Source organism: Lissotriton vulgaris, chromosome 10 (genome assembly GCF_964263255.1).
Source record: "Lissotriton vulgaris chromosome 10, aLisVul1.2, whole genome shotgun sequence".
Classification (NCBI taxonomy): domain Eukaryota; kingdom Metazoa; phylum Chordata; class Amphibia; order Caudata; family Salamandridae; genus Lissotriton; species Lissotriton vulgaris.
This window is the reverse complement of record NC_141698.1, coordinates 524625292-524647403: the sequence shown is the minus strand read 5'-3', so window position 1 is coordinate 524647403 and position 22112 is coordinate 524625292. Positions and strand designations below refer to the sequence as shown.

Here is a 22112-nt window from a genome sequence, read left to right as displayed (position 1 = left end):
CTGGCTAATAAAAAAGGTTCAAGTGAATTTTCCTGGGGCTTACTCATGAAATTAGTAGTCCACAACTTACCCTGGGTTTAGCATCTAGCTATCCATTTGGTAAAACTTTGATCAGTCAATCAATCAGGCTTTATAAAGCATTGCTAATCTCCCGATAAGGTATCCTGGAGGCTTATTTAAACAGCCAGGTCTTGAGGACCATTTGGAATTCTGGAAGTGAGGTGATGGTCCGGAGGATTGTGGAGAGGGTGTTCGAGGTATTTTCTGCGATGTGGGAGAAGGAGTGCCGGATACTTCTGCTTGATAGATGCAGGGATTATGGGCAATTGAAAGGGAGGCGGAGCATATTCTTCTTGATGGTTGGTGAAAGTTGAGGCAGTGGTTTATGTAGATGGGTCCTTGGTTGTGTAGAGCATTGTTTGCGTGGGTCAGCAGCTTGAATTGGCATCTCTTCATTAACGAGCTAGTGGAGTTTCCTGAGGTGGGGTGTTATGTGGGTTTGTCGGGGAGGCAGAGGATGAGCCTTGCTGTGGCGTTCTGTATGGTCTGAAGTCTCTGTAGAAGGTGTGCAGGGATTCCTATGTAGAGGGTATTGCCGTAGTTCACTTAGCTGGTTATGTCACGGTGCATCTCGTGTGTAGGGGTAGCCACTTAAAGATGTTGCGTAGCATGCGCAGAGTAAGCAGGCAGAGGATACAGCGTTGATCTGTGATTTCATGTTGAGCTTGTTGTCAATGTGGATTCCAAGGTTTCTGGCGAGGTTGGAGGGAGTGGGTGCAGGTGCTAGGTCTGATGGCCACCATGTGTTGTTGCATTTTCCAAAGATCAGTACTTCATTCTTGTCTGTGTTCAGCTGCAGGCACTTTTTCATACAGTTGGCGACGTTTGTCATGCATCTGTGGAAGTTGTTTCTGGTGGTGGTGGTGGGGTCGTCGGTGAATGAGAGGATGAGTTAGGTGTTGTCTGCATAGGAAATTATGTTGAGACCATGGGATCTGACGATGTTGGCCAGTGTGTCATATGTGCGTTGAAGAGCATGGGACTGAGGGATGAACCCTGGGGGACACCACAGGTGATCTCCTTGGGTTCAGAGATAAAATGTGAGAGGTGGATCTTCTCTGTTCTTCTGGTGAGGAAGGAGGTGATCCATCTGAGCCCGTCCCCTTGGATGCTGATGTGGTGGAGTCTTTCGATCAGTGTGTGGGGGGATACGGTATAGAAGGCTGCCGAAAGGTTGAGTAGGATCAAAACTGTTGTTGCTCCTTGGTCGAGTAGGGTCTGGATGTCATTGGTGTCTGCTCCACGTAGGATGATCGAATACTCTTAGGCTACCATGCCTTTATTGTCTCTTCAGGATACAAATCTGAATTGACAGATTCTCTAAAATTGTATCTGAACTGAGGGATCTTCCATTTATACCACATTTCTTTTAAACACTTCTATGAGCCCTGAAGAAGTCTCTTTCATGAGACGAAACGCATTGGCTAAAAAAGAGACAAACTTGCTGTAACATTGGAACGTTTTTATCTATTGTTGAAAACTAAAATAAAGAACTGAAAATAAACCACACTCAAGTACGGACCTGTTCATTTGGAAACAACTTTATTCTTGATTGAGGAACAACAGAGATTATGGAAGATACTTTTTGATGGGTGCTGATTCCACATCATTTCTTTGTATTTTGGGCTTTGCCCTGAAAGGAACAGACAGGGTTGTTTTTCTTGAGCACCATCACAATACTTCAAAGTCACAGACTGTAACAGGTGCAGGTCTATGTATAAGTGTATTCGACTGTTGAGATGTAGTGATGATCTGTTCAAGCGTGGACCTGTGAAACAAAAGAGTTCAGTGTATTGCAACAGAGATATTTGAACTAATTGGATGAGGAGATGGACTTTTTTCTAATCATCTTTCTTATGTAAGCAATGTGAAGGGAGCTCCAGGAGCTGTGGGAGGGGGTGGGGGGGTGGGGGGGGGGGGGGGGGGCTGCACCTCCTGGGACAGAGAGACCAAGAGTTTCTCTTGGGTGCAAGGAAAAGTGGATGGACTGGGGATCATTGCGGGTGACAGTACCAGGAAGCACCGCAAAGGGATGATGTAATGCTGGCATGAACTTAACAGCTCACAAATTGTGCTGTGTGGGCAATTAAAAAGATATTGAAAAGTGTAAATACTTCTTAGACAAACATATAAAGGAAGCTGAACAAGCCACGGAATGAGTCTCGTTTGCAGGATTGGCAATCAGCTGTGAGGAAATCACATAGCTAGGTAAAGGTTAACCTCCATCAGTTTTGCCAGAATCTGGTGGATAGCCGGCGCTCCAGGTAATATGCTCTGTTGTTAAGCAATAGCTGGCAAATTAATTTGTAACACTTCCATCAGACATCGTTTTCATTGTTCCACACAAGTACCCAAACAGCCTTGAGAGGCCATATTGGGAAGGCGACGAGAAGTTGTGAAACTTGTGCAGGAAATTCGTACTTATTAAAAACTCGCATCCAAAGGTTTCAGAGACTAATTTGATGATGGAGGGTTTGAGGTTCTAAGACCAATGAAACCTGTTCTGGGACGCAAAAAACACACTGCCTTTGACTTGAGGTGATGGTGAGAGGGGTTTCAGCACTATTAACTTGATAATGTCTCCCATCTGAAAATGGTTTGGTGTTGCATGTCTTGCCTCACTGATGTTCATTAGCCTCATGGGCCTCCTCTGCTTCTTTTGAATACATTGCCATGTGTTTATAGGTGCCTGGCTTCTCAGTGCCATTCAGATTTGTAACCATTCACGGAAATTAGATCCTACCGCCCCTTACAGCTTGGAGATTTACCCTTCAATGTCATGCTCGGAATAACAAATTTAAAGTGTACAACCTGTATTTTCTTGATAATAGTCAATGTGTGCTAAAATTGTGAATATATACATTTGTGGTATGTTACATTGGGTAGGGTATCTTTAGTTATAATGTTAAAATTTGAAGCTTCAAGTATTTTAATGTAATATATTAACTGTGCTTTGTTCTCACTGTCAGGTTTGTTTAGAGGTGTGTTTACTGTGGCACCAAACTTCATCCTTATCAGGGCTGTTTCTGTTCAGATGGGGATCTCAAGGCACAGACACAGATTAAATACGAAAGAGCTTTCACTTGTTGAATCTCATAATGCATTCATATGTAGTTAAAAGTATTTACACCTGCTAATCCTAAAAGAAAGAGTCTTAAGATCTTTAGATAGATGAATGCATTGGAATTTGGTGAGCTAGTCTTGACGATCTGGTGAAATTTGGAAAAATATTGTTGGATGAAAACTCATATTAACAATTGATTCACTGCAAGTAGAATCCCTCAATACAGTAAATATACCAATGGTATCTTTATCACAGGTGTGGTAATCTGAGAAAAAAACTGCGGTAATACAGATTTTCATTTCCAGACTCATTCATGTTTTTAAAAACCCCCATCAAAAAGCGTACAAGAAAAAATCAAATAGAGGGAGATTTTAACAGCTGTAAAAACAGCAAGGTAGGCCTAACTTGGGTAAAATTCAAAGGTCTTAAAATTGGGCGTAGGAACTTATGTTGCAAATTATTGTATTTTGGACATAGTTTAACAACATGTAATGTATTGTTGATAGATGTATTGTCACAATTGCATAGGGGCAAGTCCGAATACGTAAAACAACCATGATTAAAAGGGACTAGGCGGGAAAATAAGTTTAACTTGAAATGAGTCAGCAAGCGGCGTTGATGGCGAGTCATATTCCAGGTCAAATAAGGTTCAATATTGCTGACCGTTTTCACTAATATTGCATGTTGCATAGAGTGGTTTGATTAGTCCTCTCATTCTGACGCCAACTTGTCCCTAAAGGCGGTTTCAACCCATTTGCCATCAGTACAAGTAATCTTAGAAGGATTATCATACATGCCTGACTTCCGTAAAGCCTGCAAATTACGCGCCACATATGCCACGGCGATCAGGGAGTATTTTTCTAGTTTTAAGCAATCCTGCAAGATAAGTCTGCTGAAACTAAATTCCTCCTTTACCCAAATCGAGTTCCAAAGTTTTAAAGGGCAAAGGCGGAGCTCGTCAGTTAAAAAATAAACACCAAGTTCTTCGTGAATAATTTTGTAAGGTTAATTTTGTGGAACTCCCAAGAGGCCCCATAAAAAAAAAATTTCGGCTACTTGAAGTGGAGCAACCCGACCATATCCCCATATTCCACTTCCATAGCTCGCTGAAGGGATATACTTAGCCCTGTACATTTCCAGGGCCGATTGAATATGAGTGCGCCTGAGCCTGCAGGAAAAATCTCCATTGCTGAATATTGCTCTATTAAAAGACAAAACATTAAGAGATATGAGTGAGTACCAATTAAACTCGGAATCCAGTTACACCCCCAAATACCTGAACTTGTCTACCTGTCTGATGTGTTGGCTATCTATTACGTATTTTATGGTTTTCGTGTTTGATGGACCATACTTCATAACATGTGACTTTGAGAAGTTCGTCGTCAAGACTACTCATAAAACTAACTAAAAAGGTAAGAAGTTTTTACAAGCCTTTAGCTGTACTAGCAATTAAAACTGTATCATCTGCGTAAAGCAAGGCAGGTATAGAACAATCTCCTAATTTAGGGACGTTAGTATCTGGAGCTGCCGTGGCTTGCTCAATGTGGTTAATATACTGGCTGAGAGATTGTAGTGCAAATCACGCAAAAAGTTTATTAAAACTAAGTCGACATCCATCTGTTCCATCATGGACCAAATCTCAGACCGATTGACTCTGTCAAAGGCAGAGCTAAGGTCCATGAAGGCCACATGGACTGCCCCCTTCTTAGCCTTATTGTATTTACAAGTTAATAAATAGTGGTTCAAGGTTTGCTCTATAGTGCTCCGGCTGGGATGAAACCCATGCTGGAGGTCAGATAAAAAGCCTCTCTCTTCGGCCCACTCCTTGAGGTGGTTTAGTAAGATCTGGCCAATGATTTCCACTTTTGAGTCTCTAAGGGAGATGGGCCTGCAGCATTCCGGGTCTGACCTATTGCCCTTTTTAAAAACCGGGACTATCACTTATTGAGACCAGGTTGGTGGGAGAGAACCAGAGACTGCAGAGTTTAAGTGCAGTGTCAATAAGCCCATAAGGTTATGCATGTGTTTTTTTTATTATAATGAATTGACTTTCATGATATTATCTGCAAAATCGAATAAAGACAATTAAGTCATTGACTCAAAGATACAACATAATGTTGAAGAATATTCACTATCTATTTATACCAGGAAAATGTATGACAATTGTTGATGTAGTCAAAAGGTGAAAAACAAAAAGAGCAATGTAGAATGTGTATTCATGTAAAAGGTGCTGTTCCATGTTTAAGTGGTTTAAAACAATAACACATCCAAAAACAGGAAAAGGAGAGCTCCATCAGGGGTTAATAAACTTTTTGTTTAAAAGGAGTGGAGCACCTTCTAAATTGTCCACGTATTGCAACGTTTTACATACTCTGGTCATACAGAAGCTCAGTCAAGATGTCAAAGTTGCGATATAGCGAAACCTTAATTGAGAAGGGATAAGTTCACAGAAAGACCTTTGCGACAAGAGGCATGTTGGATATTTAGACAATTTATCCATGTGGAGTAAATAGGTTAAGTTCTAATTGTTTCTTTAAAAAAAATTAGATACAATTTGTTAGAAGGGGACCCGGAGGGTCGGCGGAGTGCAGGGGGGAGAGGCCTCCGGCGAGGTCCCTCTCCGGTAATCGTACAGACAAGTAACTTCCCCCCCACAGATAGACACCACACAAAGATAAGTTCTGCACACTTTTATATAGATCTTTAGGCAAGGTGATGAGCGGTACAGTAGGACCAGGATACGAGGATCCCGTCAATTCTAGTCTCTTTGGGGTAAAGGGTAGCGGGACAGTCTGAATACCGGTCTGATACAGGAGCAGCAAAAGGTGGAGCTCACAATCCTCGAGCTGGAGGGTTCGCAAGGAGGGGCCGCGGCAGCGCCAGCAGGCCTTGACGATGGTTCACGATGAGGAGGGCCGCGGCAGCGCCAGCAGGCTTCGAAGATGGTTCACGACGAGGAGGGCCGCGGCAGCGCCAGCAGGCCTTGCAGATGATTTACGACGAGGGTGAGCCGCGGCAGCGCCAGCAGGCCTTCAGAGGTGGTTCGCGAAGAGGAGCCGCGGCAGCGCCAGCAGGCCTCCAAGGATGAGTTTGTCTCGGTGTCTCTCGACTCCAGGAAACAACTGCCTTCCTGCTCTGGAGCTGCCCCAGTTATAGGTCTGGCGCCCTTTGATGTCCGGACCCTCGCACTTGGAGGTCTGGAGGTCCGGGATGAGGGAGTCCAGACACCCAGCAGGGGGGTGGAGCCAGCGCCCGGGGAGGCTGGGGGCGATCGACACCTGGCGGAGGGGAGCCATCCACTCTCATTCTCCCATTGACCTGCCAAGTGGTCTCTTCACCCCCTGGGTGGGTGGTGGTGCCTCGATGTCGGGGCCTGGCTGGGCCCGAGGCCGAGGTCGACCCGAGGCCACGAGTCCGGGTCGTGTAGTGTCCAAAATGGCGGCTGGGCCGGAGACCAGGGTTCTGGAAGGGACCCGGGCCAGCCGATGCGGTGGTGTGCAGGAGCCAGGGTTCCGTCGGGGAAGGGCGGGGGGTTGCCCCGGTGGGTTGCAAGGGTGGTTCCTGTCCGGGGAACAGGAGGAGCAGGGGTCCGTGACCCGCCATGCTGGGAGGGAACGGGCCTACCACGAGGCCTGTCCAACACAATTGGTAAAACATCAAGTGATATGTACGAAGCACTATAACATGGGTTTCAGGGAGTAGAAATACTGATAGGAAGTTAGGAAGTGATCACACTTTAAGACCCTCTAATGAAACCTTCAAACCATATTACCCATCTGAAGTGGATGTCAACCATCTATCTCAATGGACTTACTGAACCTTTGAATTACTTTTCTCAAAGAGAGAGAATAATCACAGGATCATTTTAAAAACAGAATCAATGGTGTCTTCTAGATGTGGCACATTTGATCATAGAATTCAACATGTTCATAGATACTTGCAAACAGTCTCTGCTTGATGGCATTGGGAGCCAGGCTGATCCATGGGAGACATCCTCACTTCTGCTGCCTCACATAACCATCTATAAAATTTGGCAAACTCTTTCAGTTCAGGAGTCACTACTTGCAGTTCCTGTTCTATTTCTTCTGGACTATTCTGTGGAAGTCACCTTATTGAGATCCAAGAGTTCAATTGCAAGTACTTAAACCTGAATAGGGTTCCCCTAGTTAAGGTACTGGGAGTGTGCCATGACGTAACCTAATCCATTTTTAAAAAGGTTGCCCCAAATGCTAATCCACGCTTCTAGAAACTGTAGATTATCCCAAAATCTTGATCAAATCCGAACCTTTTAATTAATCAATTTCTCGTTCATTTGTATTGTTGTTTTTATCTTGGCATTTTAAAAGTTCATTCCTTGTTAATATCTGTGTTTTCCCCTCTATTCTTCTCAACATGAATTCCTTACAGTCTCTTAGAATTTATTTCTTAAATGTTTCATTTTGTTTAAATCATTCAGATTCTTCTGTAATAATTTGTTTAAGGCTTACACTGGGCCATATGGCAAATGTTATTTCAAATGTCAAAGATACAGATGCATTGCTAAAATAGATTATTCCTACTTGTGGGTTTGGTGGAAGTATTTACAACCCATTCTCTGTTGTTCTGTTACTTTCACACTGAAGAAATGTAAATCCTTCTACTTGTATATTGGATAACAATCACATTGGTTAAACAAGCATTTACAATGCAACGGTTTCGCCTTTGGAAAAGTTTGAGCTATTGGCATTGTGAATGACAAACTTTTTATTTATGTGTTTGTTTTGAAAGCAGATAAATAAATGGCATGGTCATTTACAATGGCAATAGCTTAATCTCTCGCAAATGCGATTTGTATTGCAACTATTTCAGTTATCATTTTGCACTACGATGAAAACTGGCTTGTGCATTTACTCCTGCAGAAGTGTATCAAGAGGAGAGTCAGCAGGCGTCCCTGTAGGAGGTAGTGTATTCAAGACTGTGCAATACAATACATGCTCCCTTCCCAACTCACTTGGTCTTGAACGCCCAGTCATACACTGCACCACCATACATTGAGACACAAATCTGGACATACATGAAAACGAAAAACCGCCTGTTTGTCTATAGTGGATTGTACTCGGTGGCCTTGAGAGCATAAGAAATACTATAGAGATGTCCAGATCTGTTCAAAGCTACCAGCATACTGAACTATAAAACGGCGCATCTGTCTCTCACACTTCATAATACACCACACTGCTATATGCTGCGTCCATAACACAATAACCGTACCCCTGTGGTTAATAAAGGGAATGGAAATACTTCGCACAAAAGATCAAAACAAAGTTAACATCCTTCCAACCACACACACACACACACTGCTGTGTAGCGATATAAATGCTGCAGTACAATCACTAACCAACCCCTAACTGTGCGCCTCCATTTGAAGACCAAAGGGAAAAACCATCTTCAAACTAGTTCACAGTATCACAAGAGATCATGCGTCACCCCATCACTAGCACCATTTTACTACAATACATAGGTAAGGGTATTCATGGCCTACCACCTTACGCTGTTCATCACTTTACCTTCAAAAATGTGGATTCTGGGTAAATACTCCCCTCCCCCATCAAATGCAAATAAGACTTGCGAGTACGAGAGCTGCAACCCAAGACCTATATTATAATGTTCACTTTACAGAACACTTGGTCCGTCAGAAATAGAACTAATCACATTAGTCAAATTCACAAACTCACAACCATAGTGACCTCAACCTACTGACATGCAGAGAAATACATTTGACTCCTCGACTTCGGCACTAGAACTCCCGCGACATTAAAGCACTGAAAAACAGTTTCACTCATCCTTAAGTCGAAGGAAAAACCCAACCATGAGTTATCTTGAGAACTACAAACATGCCCTTCAGCAACCAAATCATCATGCCTCGACCCATCATGTTAACATATCCTTTTATACTTTCCACACAGACATTTAACGTCCACTACTACACATCTGCACCCTGTTGTTTCCTCTCGAAAATGCTTAGTTAGTCTTAAACATTTCCTCTCCATTTAAACTGCATCACTCAAATGAAACTGGATCCAGGGTGCCACACTCTACAGAAATCACGCTCTCTCTCTCAGACGCCTACTCCATAGACTTTGCACACCACAGTCACCAGTCTTCCATTCACATTCCCTGACTGCACATTTCCTCCATTCCCTGTTTATGGACATTTACCCAAAATAGTTCAAATATTGAGGGACGGTAACTACTTTAAAAACAGACCAATTGTGATGAAGTGATACACAGATTGAACAAGCACTCGCACCCCCGAAAATGACGGTGCTCGCGTAAACTTTTCTCTTTTACCCCAGTCTTTTTCAGACTGGGCTCCCAGACTTCTTGCTGACTTAAAAGGTTTCTTATCTTCTTTAGTTGGCCATCTGGACCCATAAAGAAGATAAGAAAGCTTTTATCACAAACGGAAGTCAAGGAACCCAGTCTGAAAAGGACGGGGTTTAAAGAGAAAGAAGAGCGTCACTAGGACCTCTTCTCAAATGGCTGGCCACCGTTTAGGACGCCAGCCAATGGAGAAGAGGGGCAGGGCTTAACCTCGCTAGTAGAAAATACCCTATATCATGAAATATCGCCAGCTCGACTGCGCATGTCTGTGCAGTCTTTCGCAGGCCGAGACCTAAAAACTGTAGGTGCTCAGCAATGGTGAGACCCGGTCCACTTCAAGCCCTGCTCAGAGGTCACCTGGGACTAGCAGAGTTCCTTAAGCACCAAAAGGCTGCGCTCCTTGGTAATCTATAGGGAAATTCAGCTGCCTTGGGCAAAATGCAACCATACCCAACAATGGGCATTGAACACAAGATCAGAACAATTATGTGTCTCCTAAGGTCGGAGCGACTACCGGTAGCTGCTGTCACAGGGCTCCCTTAGAAGAGTGCATGCTTTCATGCCATTGTGGGGTACAAGAATTGGAACATATTTTCAATAAATGTCAGGCACTTGTGCAATACCGATCTAAATATTTAGATTCGTATATTAGTTCGTCCGACGTGTATACTGTTAAGACATTTTGCCTCTATTGTCAGCTATGGTAAATGAAAGGCTATGCTATAATATTCGTTCATTTTTTTTAATATATTTATTAGGATTGGGAGTTTTTTCTTTCGTGTTGGGTGGGTCATGCAGTTGTATATAGCAGGAGATCTCTCTGAATGATGTCATTTTTACTGTGAACGCATTGTTTCGTTTGCGGGGGACTACTAAGCAGCTGCACTCCTACACAGTTAGCCTGACGCACAAATCCCTCTTTCTATAACGAGCGGGGCATACGTTGACCTGCAATCACCTGGTAAAAGCCCAACTCTGGCGCCCAGGACGTGCACTCCTGCACCAAGGTTTCCCAGTTAACAATCGGCTCCATTCGCGGAAAGAGAAGGCAGATTGGTGCATACATATTAAATAGCCATCCGCACAGAGTGCATTCCAGCGGACTGTTTACTGGTTCCGGTCCGGAACTCTAACAAAACTTGAAGGGGGCAGCAGGACACATACACTACCACACAGTCCTGCTGTGAAATGCAGTCATCGCTTGGCAGCTGTTTACGGAATCATAGTCAGGCCAAAGCATGCAATCTTGGTGTAAGAGCGTGCGTAGTGAGACGGAGGGAGGGGGAGGGTGCATTACGATTCGTGTTACCCATGTGGAATCTCTCAGGCCTTCGGGGAGGGGGGAGCGGGGGGTGGGCACACGCAGTCCCAATCAGATAAGTTGGCTCTTAATGGACGTCACGAGCTGTTCAGTGCACAATGCGCCAGATCAGGAATCTGCTGTGGAACTAGTACTACACACAGCGAGACGGAGAGGCCGCCGAAAGGGGAGTGCTTAATTGTAAAGTTTCATTTCAATATGTTTTTCCAGTAATCTGGCTCCGGAATCCTATGAGTTTTTGGGAAGATTTTAATAAACCTATTTGCAGTGACAAAAGTTAGTGTTTTACCTCGAGGGGGAGGAGAGACGCTGACTCTGGGAACGGGCACACGGACAGCGGGAGGGGGGGGCGGGGAAGGGGAGGGGAGACGCTGACGACGGGCACACGGACAGCGGGGGGGAAAGGGGGAGGAGGGACGCTGACGGCAGGAACGGGAACGGCACACGGACAGCGGGAAGGGGGGGGGGGCGCAGGAACGGGCACTCACCTGGACTTCTTCCGGCGGCGTTTGGCCTGGAATGAAGAAAGAAACATAAAAAAAAACCAACACGCCCACCGCCGAGATGACGAGCACAGATGCAGGAACGCCCACGAATCTGGTCCGTGAATGACGGACAGATCTCTGTTCCAATGGCTAGCCTCCATTTATGGAGCTAGCCAATGGAACAGAGGGCGGGACTAAGAGTACACTGTAAGAGACATAAGATTTCTCTGGGGGCGGAGCTAAAGCTTCGTGCCCCAAGCGAAACCTAAAAAAGGAAATTATAAGAAAGCGGCTTTAAGGAATCCATACTGAGAAAGGTGGCTGAAAATTTGGAGAAATTGTGTTTTACAGAATGGAAATATATTTTTCTTGGGATATAATTGTAGACTCTTTCTTATGTTTTGCAGATTTGTATAGCTCACTATTACCTGGGTGGGTATCCTGGCACTGTGAGTGATATAGGAGAAGGTTAGACCGCTGGATCTGGTTTTCTGTATGTGTGGATTGTGTGCAAGTTGGAGTCAGAATGAGTGGAGGTGTCTGGAAGGTTTGTGAAAGCTGATGCGGTTATTGAGATAGGCTGGGCCAATGTTATATGATGCCTTGAACGTGTGTGTGGGGAGCTTGAATTGTGCTGCTTTGTGCATAGAGAGTCAGTAGAGCTCCTTCAGATGTAGTGTGATATGAATCGGGTGTGGGAGGTTGGGAGTGACTCTGGCTGGCTACCAATTTCTGAATGGTCTGCAGGCTTCTGATGAGTTTTTTGTTGATCCGACAGAGGGAGTTCTCGTAGTTGTTACTTGTGACGAGGGTGAGTGACAGTTTTCTGGGTGCTGATTGGGAGCCATTTTAAAATCCCTATCTTCAGCCTATGGAAGCATGAGATGGTGACAGCGTTGACTTGGGCGGTTGTTAGACGGAGACCCGGAGGGTCGGCCGAGTACAGGGGGAGAGGCCTCCGGTGAGGGCCCTCTCTGGTAATCGTACAGACAGGTAACGTCCCCCCACACACATGGACACCACACAGAGATGAGTTCTGCACACTTTTTATATATATCTTGAGGCAAGGTGATAAGCGATACAGCTGGACCAGGATACGAGGATCCCGTCAATTCTAGTCTCTTTGGGGAAAAGGGGTAGCGGGACAGTCTGAGTACCGGTCCGGTACAGAAGCAGCAAGAGATGGAGCTCACAATCCTCGAGCTGGAGGGTTCGCAAGGATGGGCCGCGGCAGCGCCAGCAGGCTTCGAAGATGGTTCACGATGAAGAGGGCCGCGGCAGCGCCAGCAGGCTTCGTATATGGTTCACGATGAGGAGGGCCGCGGCAGCGCCAGCAGGCTTCGAAGATGGTTTACGAGGAGGAGCCGCGGCAGCGCCAGCAGGCTTCGGAGATGGTTTACGAGGAGGAGCCGCGGCAGCGCCAGCAGGCCTCGAAGATAGTTCACGATGAGGAGGGCCGCGGCAGCGCCAGCAGGCTTCGAAGATGGTTTACGAGGAGGAGCCGCGGCAGCGCCAGCAGGCTTCGAAGATGGTGGACGAGCAGGAGCCGCAGCAGCGCCAGCAGGCTTCGAAGATGGTGGACGAGCAGGAGCCGCGGCAGCGCCAGCAGGCTTCGAAGATGGTTTCACGAGAAGGAGCTGCGGCAGCGCCAGCAGGCCTCCAAGGATGAGTTTGTCTCGGTGTCTCTCGACTCCAGGATACAACTGCCTTCCTGTTCTGGAGCTGCCCCAGTTATAGGTCTGGCGCCCTTTGATGTCCGGACCCTCGCACTTGGGGGTCGGGAGGTCCGGGCTGAGGGAGTCCAGACACCCAGCAGGGGGGTGGAGCCAGCGCCCGGGGAGGCTGGGGGCGATCGGCACCTCTTGGAGGGGAGCCATCGACACTCCTTCTCCCATTGACCTGCCAAGTGGTCTCTTCACCCCCTGGGTGGATGGTGGTGCCTCGATGTCGGGGCCTGGCCAGGCTCGGGGTTGGGGTCGATCCGCGGCCACGCGGCCTTGTTGTGTAGGGTCCAAAATGGCGGCTGGGCCGGGGGCAGTGGTCCTGGAAGGAGCCCGGGCCAGCCGATACCGGGGGATTCAGGAGCTGGAGTCCCGTCGGGGACGGGCCGTGGGTGGTTCTGGTGGGTTGCCGGGATGGTTCTTGTTGAGGACATAGGAGGAGCAGGGGTCCGGGCCTCGCCAGGCGGGGAGGGACCGGGCCTTCCTCGAGGCCTGTCCAACAGCGGTCATGTCGAGTTTATTGTTGATGATGATCTCAAGGTTCTTGGTCTTGGTGTCGGTTCTAGCTCTGTTGGCCACAAGGTGGATTCCATGTGAAGTACTCTTCTCAAAGATCACAATTTCAGTCTTGTCAGTGTCCAGCTTCAGATAGTTGGTCCTCATCCTGTGGGCAATGTCAGTCATGGAGGCATTGAACATGACCCAGGTACTGGGCGTCTTGTCCGTGAGGAAGAGAATGGCTCCTTTCAGTCAGGAAGGAGCAAATCTATTCAAGTGCATGTTCCTGGATTCCGTTTCGTGTAGGTCTTTAAAAAGGATGGGGTTATAAACCTAGTCAAATCCTGCGGATACGTCTAGGAGAATGAGGACCACTGTGTCATCTCTGTCCAGAGTCATACGGATGATAGCGGTGTTGAGGACAGTTACCGTGCTGTGGTAGGGTCTGAAACCCGACAGGTGTTTCAAGGAGTTAGTAGCCATTGAGATATTCAGAGAGGTGTCTGTTGATGCTTTTCTCTAAAACGTTGGCAGAGAATGGTAGCAGTGAGATAAGTCCGTAGTTGGCAAGCGTTGAAGGGTCCGAAGAGGATTTTTTTCATCAATGGGGTGGAATGTTGTGTGTTTCCAAGCGTGTGGGAAGGTCACAAAATTTATTTATTTATTTTGAGATTTGTAAAGCGCCTGGTGACCCGAAGGCATCCCCGCGCTATAATACTGCAAAATCCAGGACAGGCGAGAACCAGGTACTATTTGGGGAAAAGAAGGGTTTTGAGTCTTTTGCGGAACAGCGTGTGGTTAGGTTCCAGACGCAGCAGACGAGGGAGTGCGTTCCATGTGGAGGAGGCCTTAACCGAGAAGCGGCGTCCACCGGTGCGCGCTTTCTTGAATCTTGGGACTGTGGCCAGATGTTCGTTGTCCGAGCGGAGGTTTCTGTGGGCTTTATAAGGTGTAATCATATCTTTGAGGGTGGCAGGTCCAACCCCATTAATGAGTTTGTGCGTGATGCACATGGCCTTAAACTCCACTCGCTGTCGGACCGGAAGCCAGTGCAGAGATTTGAGGGCCGGTGTGGTATGGGCTCTGTGGGGAAGTTTGAGAATTAGTCTCGCCGCGGCATTTTGTACGCGCTGAAGTTTGGTCAGGGTGGTTTCAGGAGCACCGAGGTATGCGGCGTTGCCGTAGTCCAGGCGTGCTAATATGAGCCCTTGCACCAGAAGTTTCCTGGACAGGGGGGGCAGGAGGGGGAGGATCTTCCGAATTGAGCGGAGAAGACCAAAACATGTGCCCGCGGTCTTAACTGCCTGGGTCTTCAAGGAAAGGTCCTGCTCCAACCAGAAGCCCAGTGTTTTAATTTCTGTCTTGGGCGTGGGGATGTCACCTAAGGAGTCTGGCCAGGCTGAGGGAGGGACAGAAGACCATTTGTTGCCCAGCAGCATGATTTCTGTTTTTGTCCCGTTCAGTTTCAGCGCGGATTCACACATCCAGGTATGTATGTCTTGCAGGCAGTTAAGTAAGATTTCAGGGTTCTTGTCCAACTGGGACAGGGAGACGACAAGTTGTGTGTCGTCGGCATAATTGACTATTTTAATCCCATAGCGGGTAACCACGTCCTCCAGCGGGGCCATATAGACATTAAACAGGGTGGGACTGAGCGAGGACCCCTGGGGCACACCACGCGTGAGCGGGAGGGGGTCTGATCGGGAGTTACCGTCCCACACCTGAAATGAGCGTCCCGTGAAGGCGTTCAGAATAGGTGAGTGCATGGCGCTGATGGTTTGCAGTCCTCTGGATTAGGTGTGGTGGGGGCAGGGGTCCGATGGGCACTCCAAGTGGATGAACTTCATAGTGGAGGCAGTATCCTTTGCAGTGATGACAGGCCATGTGGTTAGCATTGGTTCTTTGGATAAGATCCCGGGGGCATTTGGCGAAGCCTGTTGGGTCCAGTCGCAGGTTGAAGTTGCTGTAAATAGCTGTGAATTTGTTCCTGAAGAATAGAGAGAGTTTGTTGCAGAGGTCTTCTGAGGGTTTGATCTAGTTGGAGATTGCCGGTGGTGAGGTGAAAGATTTCTTTGCTTTTGTTGGTGTGGGCATCAATTCGATCTGCCAGAGAGATTCGATTGGTGGTTCGGATCATTTGATGGTAGCGTCTCAAGGCAGATTTGAATGAGCTCATGTCTGCATGTCTTGGCTCACTCTCCATTTAGGCTCCAGTTGTTTGCAGTGTGGTTTCATCTGTCTAAAAATTACTCTGTGTACCAACATGCCTGGGGTCTAGATCTTGTTGTACTGCTATTTTTGAGTTGAGCTAGGGAGTCGGCGCAGGAGGTGTAGAGTTGTTGAAATTCTTGATGGCTTGAGAGAAGCTGTTGCTGTGTTCGAGACAGTAGGTGTTGAGAATGGTGTTCCAGTCATTGCAGTGATGCCTTTGCAGTTTTGAGCTGGTCTGGCAGTGGTGTGTGTGCGCATTGGACCAGTACAGAGTTGCTGAACTTGACATGGCCATGGTCTGTACAGGAGTCTGGTGTGGCTTGCTGCTCATTTGCTTCGGAATCCTTAGCCTTATAGATGTTAAAATTGGTGGGTTAGATAATAATATGAATGGGCTTCGATCACTAATAAGACTGAAATGTGATTTCACAGCAATTTAGTTGTTTTAGAATTTTATTACATATGTTCCTTTTATAATTGGATTGAAAATGGTTGAACTTTAAGTTACACAACAGTTCATGTATTGACTGTCAAATAAGTAATATGTATATCCAGATGCATAATGCATTATGTTTTAAATCGGTTTAAACCAGAAAAAAATGAACACTTGTATTTATGTATTGAAATGTGTACATTTTTGATACAGAGAACTCCATTCACGGATACTCCTTAAGCAACTTGTATTCAATGACAACTGGAGAAAAGAACAAACCAGTAACGCTTAAGCAAGACCAGGAGTGGGAAAAAAAGATAAACATAACCACTGGAAGAATCCCAATACCAGTTTCTAGGTACGTGTGGTTAATCTGCAGAAATGTGTGTTTTATATATTTTTATTAAAGCAGCATGCGTCTCTTGTGGAAAAAGCAGCACAGGTTTCTTTTTTACTAGTGATTTTTGTTAAAATGCTCGCATCTTAGGATGTGTTTTGCTTTTATGCACTTTCTGTAACAATGGGAGTCATTCTGGAATTCTGGCTGTGTAAGGCATGCTGCAGGAAGCTGGCTTTTTAGGTCGTGCGTGGCGTACTGCGCACATGCGCAGTCGAGCTTGCTAGATTTTATGTTTTAAGGAGAACTTCACTAGCGAGGGTTAAGCCCTGCCCCTCTTCTCCATTGGCTGGCCTCCTAAACGGTGGCCAGCCATTGGAGAAAAGGTCCTAGTGAGGTTCTCCTTTTAGCCCCATCCTTTTCAGATTGGGTTCCTTGACTTACTGCTGAAGTAAAATGTTTCTTATGCTCCTTATGGGTCCAGATGGCCCCATAAAGAAGATAAGGAACCTTTTACCCCAGCAGGAAGTCGGGACGCCCAGTTTGAAAGGGACGGGGCTAAAAGATTAAAGGCAGCGCTTTCCCTCTCTACGCCGTCCTCTTCCCTTTCCCCCTCCTGTCTTCTCGACTGCCCCCCCCACCTTCCCTCGGTGCACAGTTACTGCAGTCCAGTTTCCCCTTTCCTGTGGGTGCTGGCTCTAATCACACACAGCGCTGCCTCTCTTGTCTTTCTGAACCTAGATGTGTCCTTATCTCTGCCCCTTCGCATCAACCACACCCGGTGTGTTACCTATGGGCCTGTTTCTGCGCGGTTTTACATACGTACGCTGTGTTGAAGCACTGTGTTCCGAACCGGGTCGGTTTCACTGTCAAATTTTAAGAGAAACGCACAAGGCCTCCCCTGGGACAAGGCACGCCTCATTCATTCCAAAACTGTGATCCATCACCTGGTGAAGGGAAGCGCATTGACCACCTGAACCCCGTTACCATATGCTTATTTTATTTTGGAAAATCGAAACACAAAAATGGTAATGCAGTGTTTCAAACCGAGTATGTAACTGACGAAAGACCCGGGGCCTCCCCAAGGGAACCGTGAAGCATGTGGACATCACAGCACACGAGCCCTACAACCCTATGCTCCTTTACCTTTGAAAAATCGAAATTAACAACTAATTTAAAACCACTGGATTCCCACAGCGCAAACTTCACTCTAAACTGCGGAAAGAAACACAAGGGCTCCCCAAGGGTCCCTCACACACCCTCACCCTAACACACCCTCTCACCCTCACACCCCCTCACCCTCACACACCCTCACCCTAACATCCCCTCCCCCTCACACCTCCTCACACCCCCTCACTCACCCTCACACCCCCTCACCCCCCTCACACACCCTCACTCTCACACACACATCCCCTAACCCTCACACACCCTCGCCCTCACACACCCTCACACAACCTCACCCCCTCACTGTCACACACCCTCACACCCCCTCACCCTCACACACCCTCACTCACCCTCACACCCCCTCACCCCCCTCACACCCTCCCTCACCCTCACACCCCCTCACACCCCCTCACTCACCCTCACACCTCCTCACCCTCACACCCCCTCACCCTCACACCCCTCACTCTCACACACCCTCACGCTCACACACCCTCCCTCACCCTCACAGCCCCTCATCCTCACAACCCTCTCACCCTCACTCACCCTCACTCACACCCTCACCCACACACCCTCACCCACCCTCTCACCCACACCCTCACCCACCCTCTCACCCTCAAACACCCTCACTCACCCTCAAACCCCTCACCCCTTCACCCTCACACCCCCTCCCCCTCACCCTCCCACCCTCCCACACCCCCTCACCCTCACACACCCTCTCACACTCCCTCAGCCCCCTCTCACCCTCACCCCTCACACCCTCACACACCCTCTCACCCTCACACCCTCACACCATCACCCTCACACACCCTCTCACCCACCTTCTCACCCTCACTCACGCTCTCACCCTCACTCACCCACTCACCCTCCCTCACCCACTCACCCTCCCTCAAGTTCTCACCCTCCCTCACCCTCACACCCTCTCACCCTCACACCCCCTCACCCTCACACCCCCTCACCCTCACACACTCACATCCCCTCACTCACCCTCATACCCCCTCACCCCCCTCAACACCCTCACTCACCCTCACACACCCTCACACACCCTCACACAACCTCACCCCCTCACCCTCATACCCCCTCACTCACCCTCACACCCTCTCACCCTCACCCACCCTCACACCCCCTCACTCACACCCCCTCACTCTCATACACCCTCACGCTCACACACCCTCACGCTCACACACCCTCACGCTCACACACCCTCACTCACCCTCACACACCCTCACTCACCCTCACCCACCCTCTCACCCTCAAACACCCTCACTCACCCTCATACACCCTCTCACCCTCAAACCCCTCACCCCTTCACCCTCACACCCCTCCCCCTTACACCCCCTCATCCTCCCACACCCCCTCACCCTCACACCCTCTCACACTCCCTCAGCCCCCCTCTCACCCTCACCCCCTCACACACCCTCTCACCCTCACACCATCACCCTCACACACCCTCTCACCCACCCACCCTCACTCACCTTCTCACCCTCACTCACCTTCTCACCCTCAGTCACGCTCTCACCCTCACTCACGCTCTCACCCTCACTCACGCTCTCACCCTCACTCACGCTCTCACCCTCACTCACGCTCTCACCCTCACTCACCCTCTCACCCTCACTCACCCTCTCACCCTCACTCACCCTCTCACCCTCACTCACCCTCTCACCCTCACTCACCCTCTCACCCTCACTCACCCGCTCACCCTCACTCACCCTCTCACCCTCACTCACCCTCACACCCACACCCCCCTCACATTCACAGCCCCTCACCCTCACACCGTTACACACCCTCTCACCCCTTCACCCTCACACACCCTCACCCTCACACACTCACACCCCCTCAACCTCACACACTCACACCCCCTCAACCTCACACACTCACCCTAACACACCCTCACCCCATCACCCTCACACCTGCGCACCCTCACACCCTCTCACCCTCATATCCCCTCACCATCACATCTCCTCACCCTCACACCGCTCCACCCTCACACACCCTCACACATCCTCACCCTCACACCCCAAACCCCTCACCCTCACTCATGCTCTCACCCTCACTCACGCTCTCACCCTCACTCACCCTCTCACCCTCACTCACCCTCTCACCCTCACTCACCCTCTCACCCACCCTCACTCACCCTCTCACCCTCACTCACCCTCTCACCCTCACTCACCCTCACACCCACACCCCCTCACATTCACAGCCCCTCACCCTCACACCGTTACACACCCTCTCACCCCTTCACCCTCACACCCCCTCACCCTCACACACTCACACCCCTCAACCTCACACACTCACACCCCCTCAACCTCACACACTCACCCTAACACACCCTCACCCTCACACCTGCGCACCCTCACACCCTCTCACCCTCATATCCCCTCACCATCACATCTCCTCACCCTCACACCGCTCCACCCTCACACACCCTCACACATCCTCACCCTCACACCCCAAAACCCTCACCCTCACACCCCTCACCCTAACACCCCTCACCCTCATACCCCTCACCCTCATACCCCCTCACCCTCACACACCCTCACCCATCCTCACCCCCTCACCCTCACACCCCTAACCCTCACACCCCTCTCCCTCACACCCCTCTCCCTCATACCCCCTCACCCTCACCCTCAAACCCCTCACCCCTTCTCCCTCACCCTCAAACCCCTCACCCCTTCACCCTCACACCCCCTCACCCCCTCACCCACCCTCTCACACTCCCTCAGCCCCCCACTCACCCTCACCCCTCACACCCCCTCACACACCCTCTCACCATCACCCTCACACACCCTCTCACCCACCCACCTTCTCACCCTCACTCACCTTCTCACCCTCACACACCCTCACTCACGCTCTCACCCTCATTCACGCTCTCACCCTCACTCACGCTCTCACCCTCACTCACGCTCTCACCCTCACTCACGCTCTCACCCTCCCTTACCCTCACACCCCCTCACCCTCACACACCCTCACCCTAACATCCCCTCACACCCTCACTCACATCCCCTCACACCCCCTCACTCACCCTCACACCCCCTCACTCACCCTCACACCCCCTCACTCACCCTCACACCCCCCCACTCACCCTCACACACACATCCCCTAACCCTCACACACCCTCACCCTCACACAACCTCACCCCCTCACTGTCACACCCCCTCACCCTCACACCCCCTCACCCTCACACCCCCTCACTCACCCTCACACCCCCTCACCCTCACACCCCTCACCCTCACACCCTCACCCTCACACCCCTCACACCCCCCTCACCCTCACACCCCCCCACTCTCACACACCCTCACTCTCACACACCCTCACGCTCACACACCCTCACACTCACACACCCTCACACACCCTCACTCACCCTCACACACCCTCACCCATCCTCTCACGCTCAAACACCCTCACTCACCCTCATACACCCTCTCACCCTCACCCTCAAACCCCTTCACCCCCTCCCCCTCGCATCCCTCACACCCTCACCCTCCCACACCCCCTCACCCTCACACACCCTCTCACACTCCCTCAGCCCCCCTCTCACCCTCACACCCTCACACACCCTCTCACACCCTCTCACCCTCACACCATCACCCTCACACACCCTCTCACCCACCCACCCACCTTCTCACCCTCACTCACCTTCTCACCCTCACACATCCTCTCACCCTCTCACCCTCACTCACGCTCTCACCCTCACTCACGCTCTCACCCTCACTCACGCTCTCACCCTCACTCACGCTCTCACCCTCACTCACACCCCCTCACCCCCTCACATTCACAGCCCCTCACCCTCTCACCCTCACACCGTTACACACCCTCTCACTCCTTCACCCTCACACCCCCTCATACCCCCTCAACCTCACACACTCACCCTAACACACCCTCACCCCCATCACCCTCACACCCGCGCACCCTCACACCCCCTCACCCTCATATCTCCTCACCCTCACATCGCCCCACTCTCACACACCCCCACTCTCACACACCCCCACTCTCACACACCCTCACACCCCTCACCCTCACACCCCTCACCCTCACACCCCTCACCCTCATACCCCCTCACCCTCACACCCCTCACCCTCAAACTTCTCACCCTCACACCCCTAAGCCTCACACCCCTAACCCTCACACCCCTCACCCTCATACCCCCTCACCCTCACACCCCCTCACCCACCCTCACCGTCACACACCCTCACCCTCACACACCCTCATCCCTCACCCCCTCACCCTCACACCCCCTCACCCTCACACCCCCTCACCGTCACACCCTCTCACCCTCACACCCCCTCACCCTCACACCCCCTCACTCTCACACCCTTACCCACCCTCACGCCTCCTCACCCTCCCTTACCCTCACGCACCCTCACAGCCCCTCATCATCACAACCCTCCCACCCTCACACACTCTCACTGACACTCACCCACACACCTGCTCACCCTCACACCCCTTCACCCTCACACACCC

General features: G+C 49.7%; 1 protein-coding gene across 4 annotated transcripts in view; it reads left to right on the top strand.

Annotated features, from left to right (window-relative positions):
• FAM234A (family with sequence similarity 234 member A) overlaps positions 1-22112 on the top strand; it is a 460740-nt gene that overhangs the window by 232991 nt on the left and 205637 nt on the right. For all 4 annotated transcript variants that reach the window (XR_015300694.1, XM_086941371.1, XM_086941370.1 and 1 more), the window contains exon 7: positions 16367-16511. Coding sequence is in view for 3 of the 4 variants with exons in the window: in XM_086941371.1 (XP_086797497.1) it covers positions 16367-16511 (145 nt within the window). In the remaining variant the exon portion in view is untranslated. The remainder of the gene's footprint in view (positions 1-16366; positions 16512-22112) is intronic.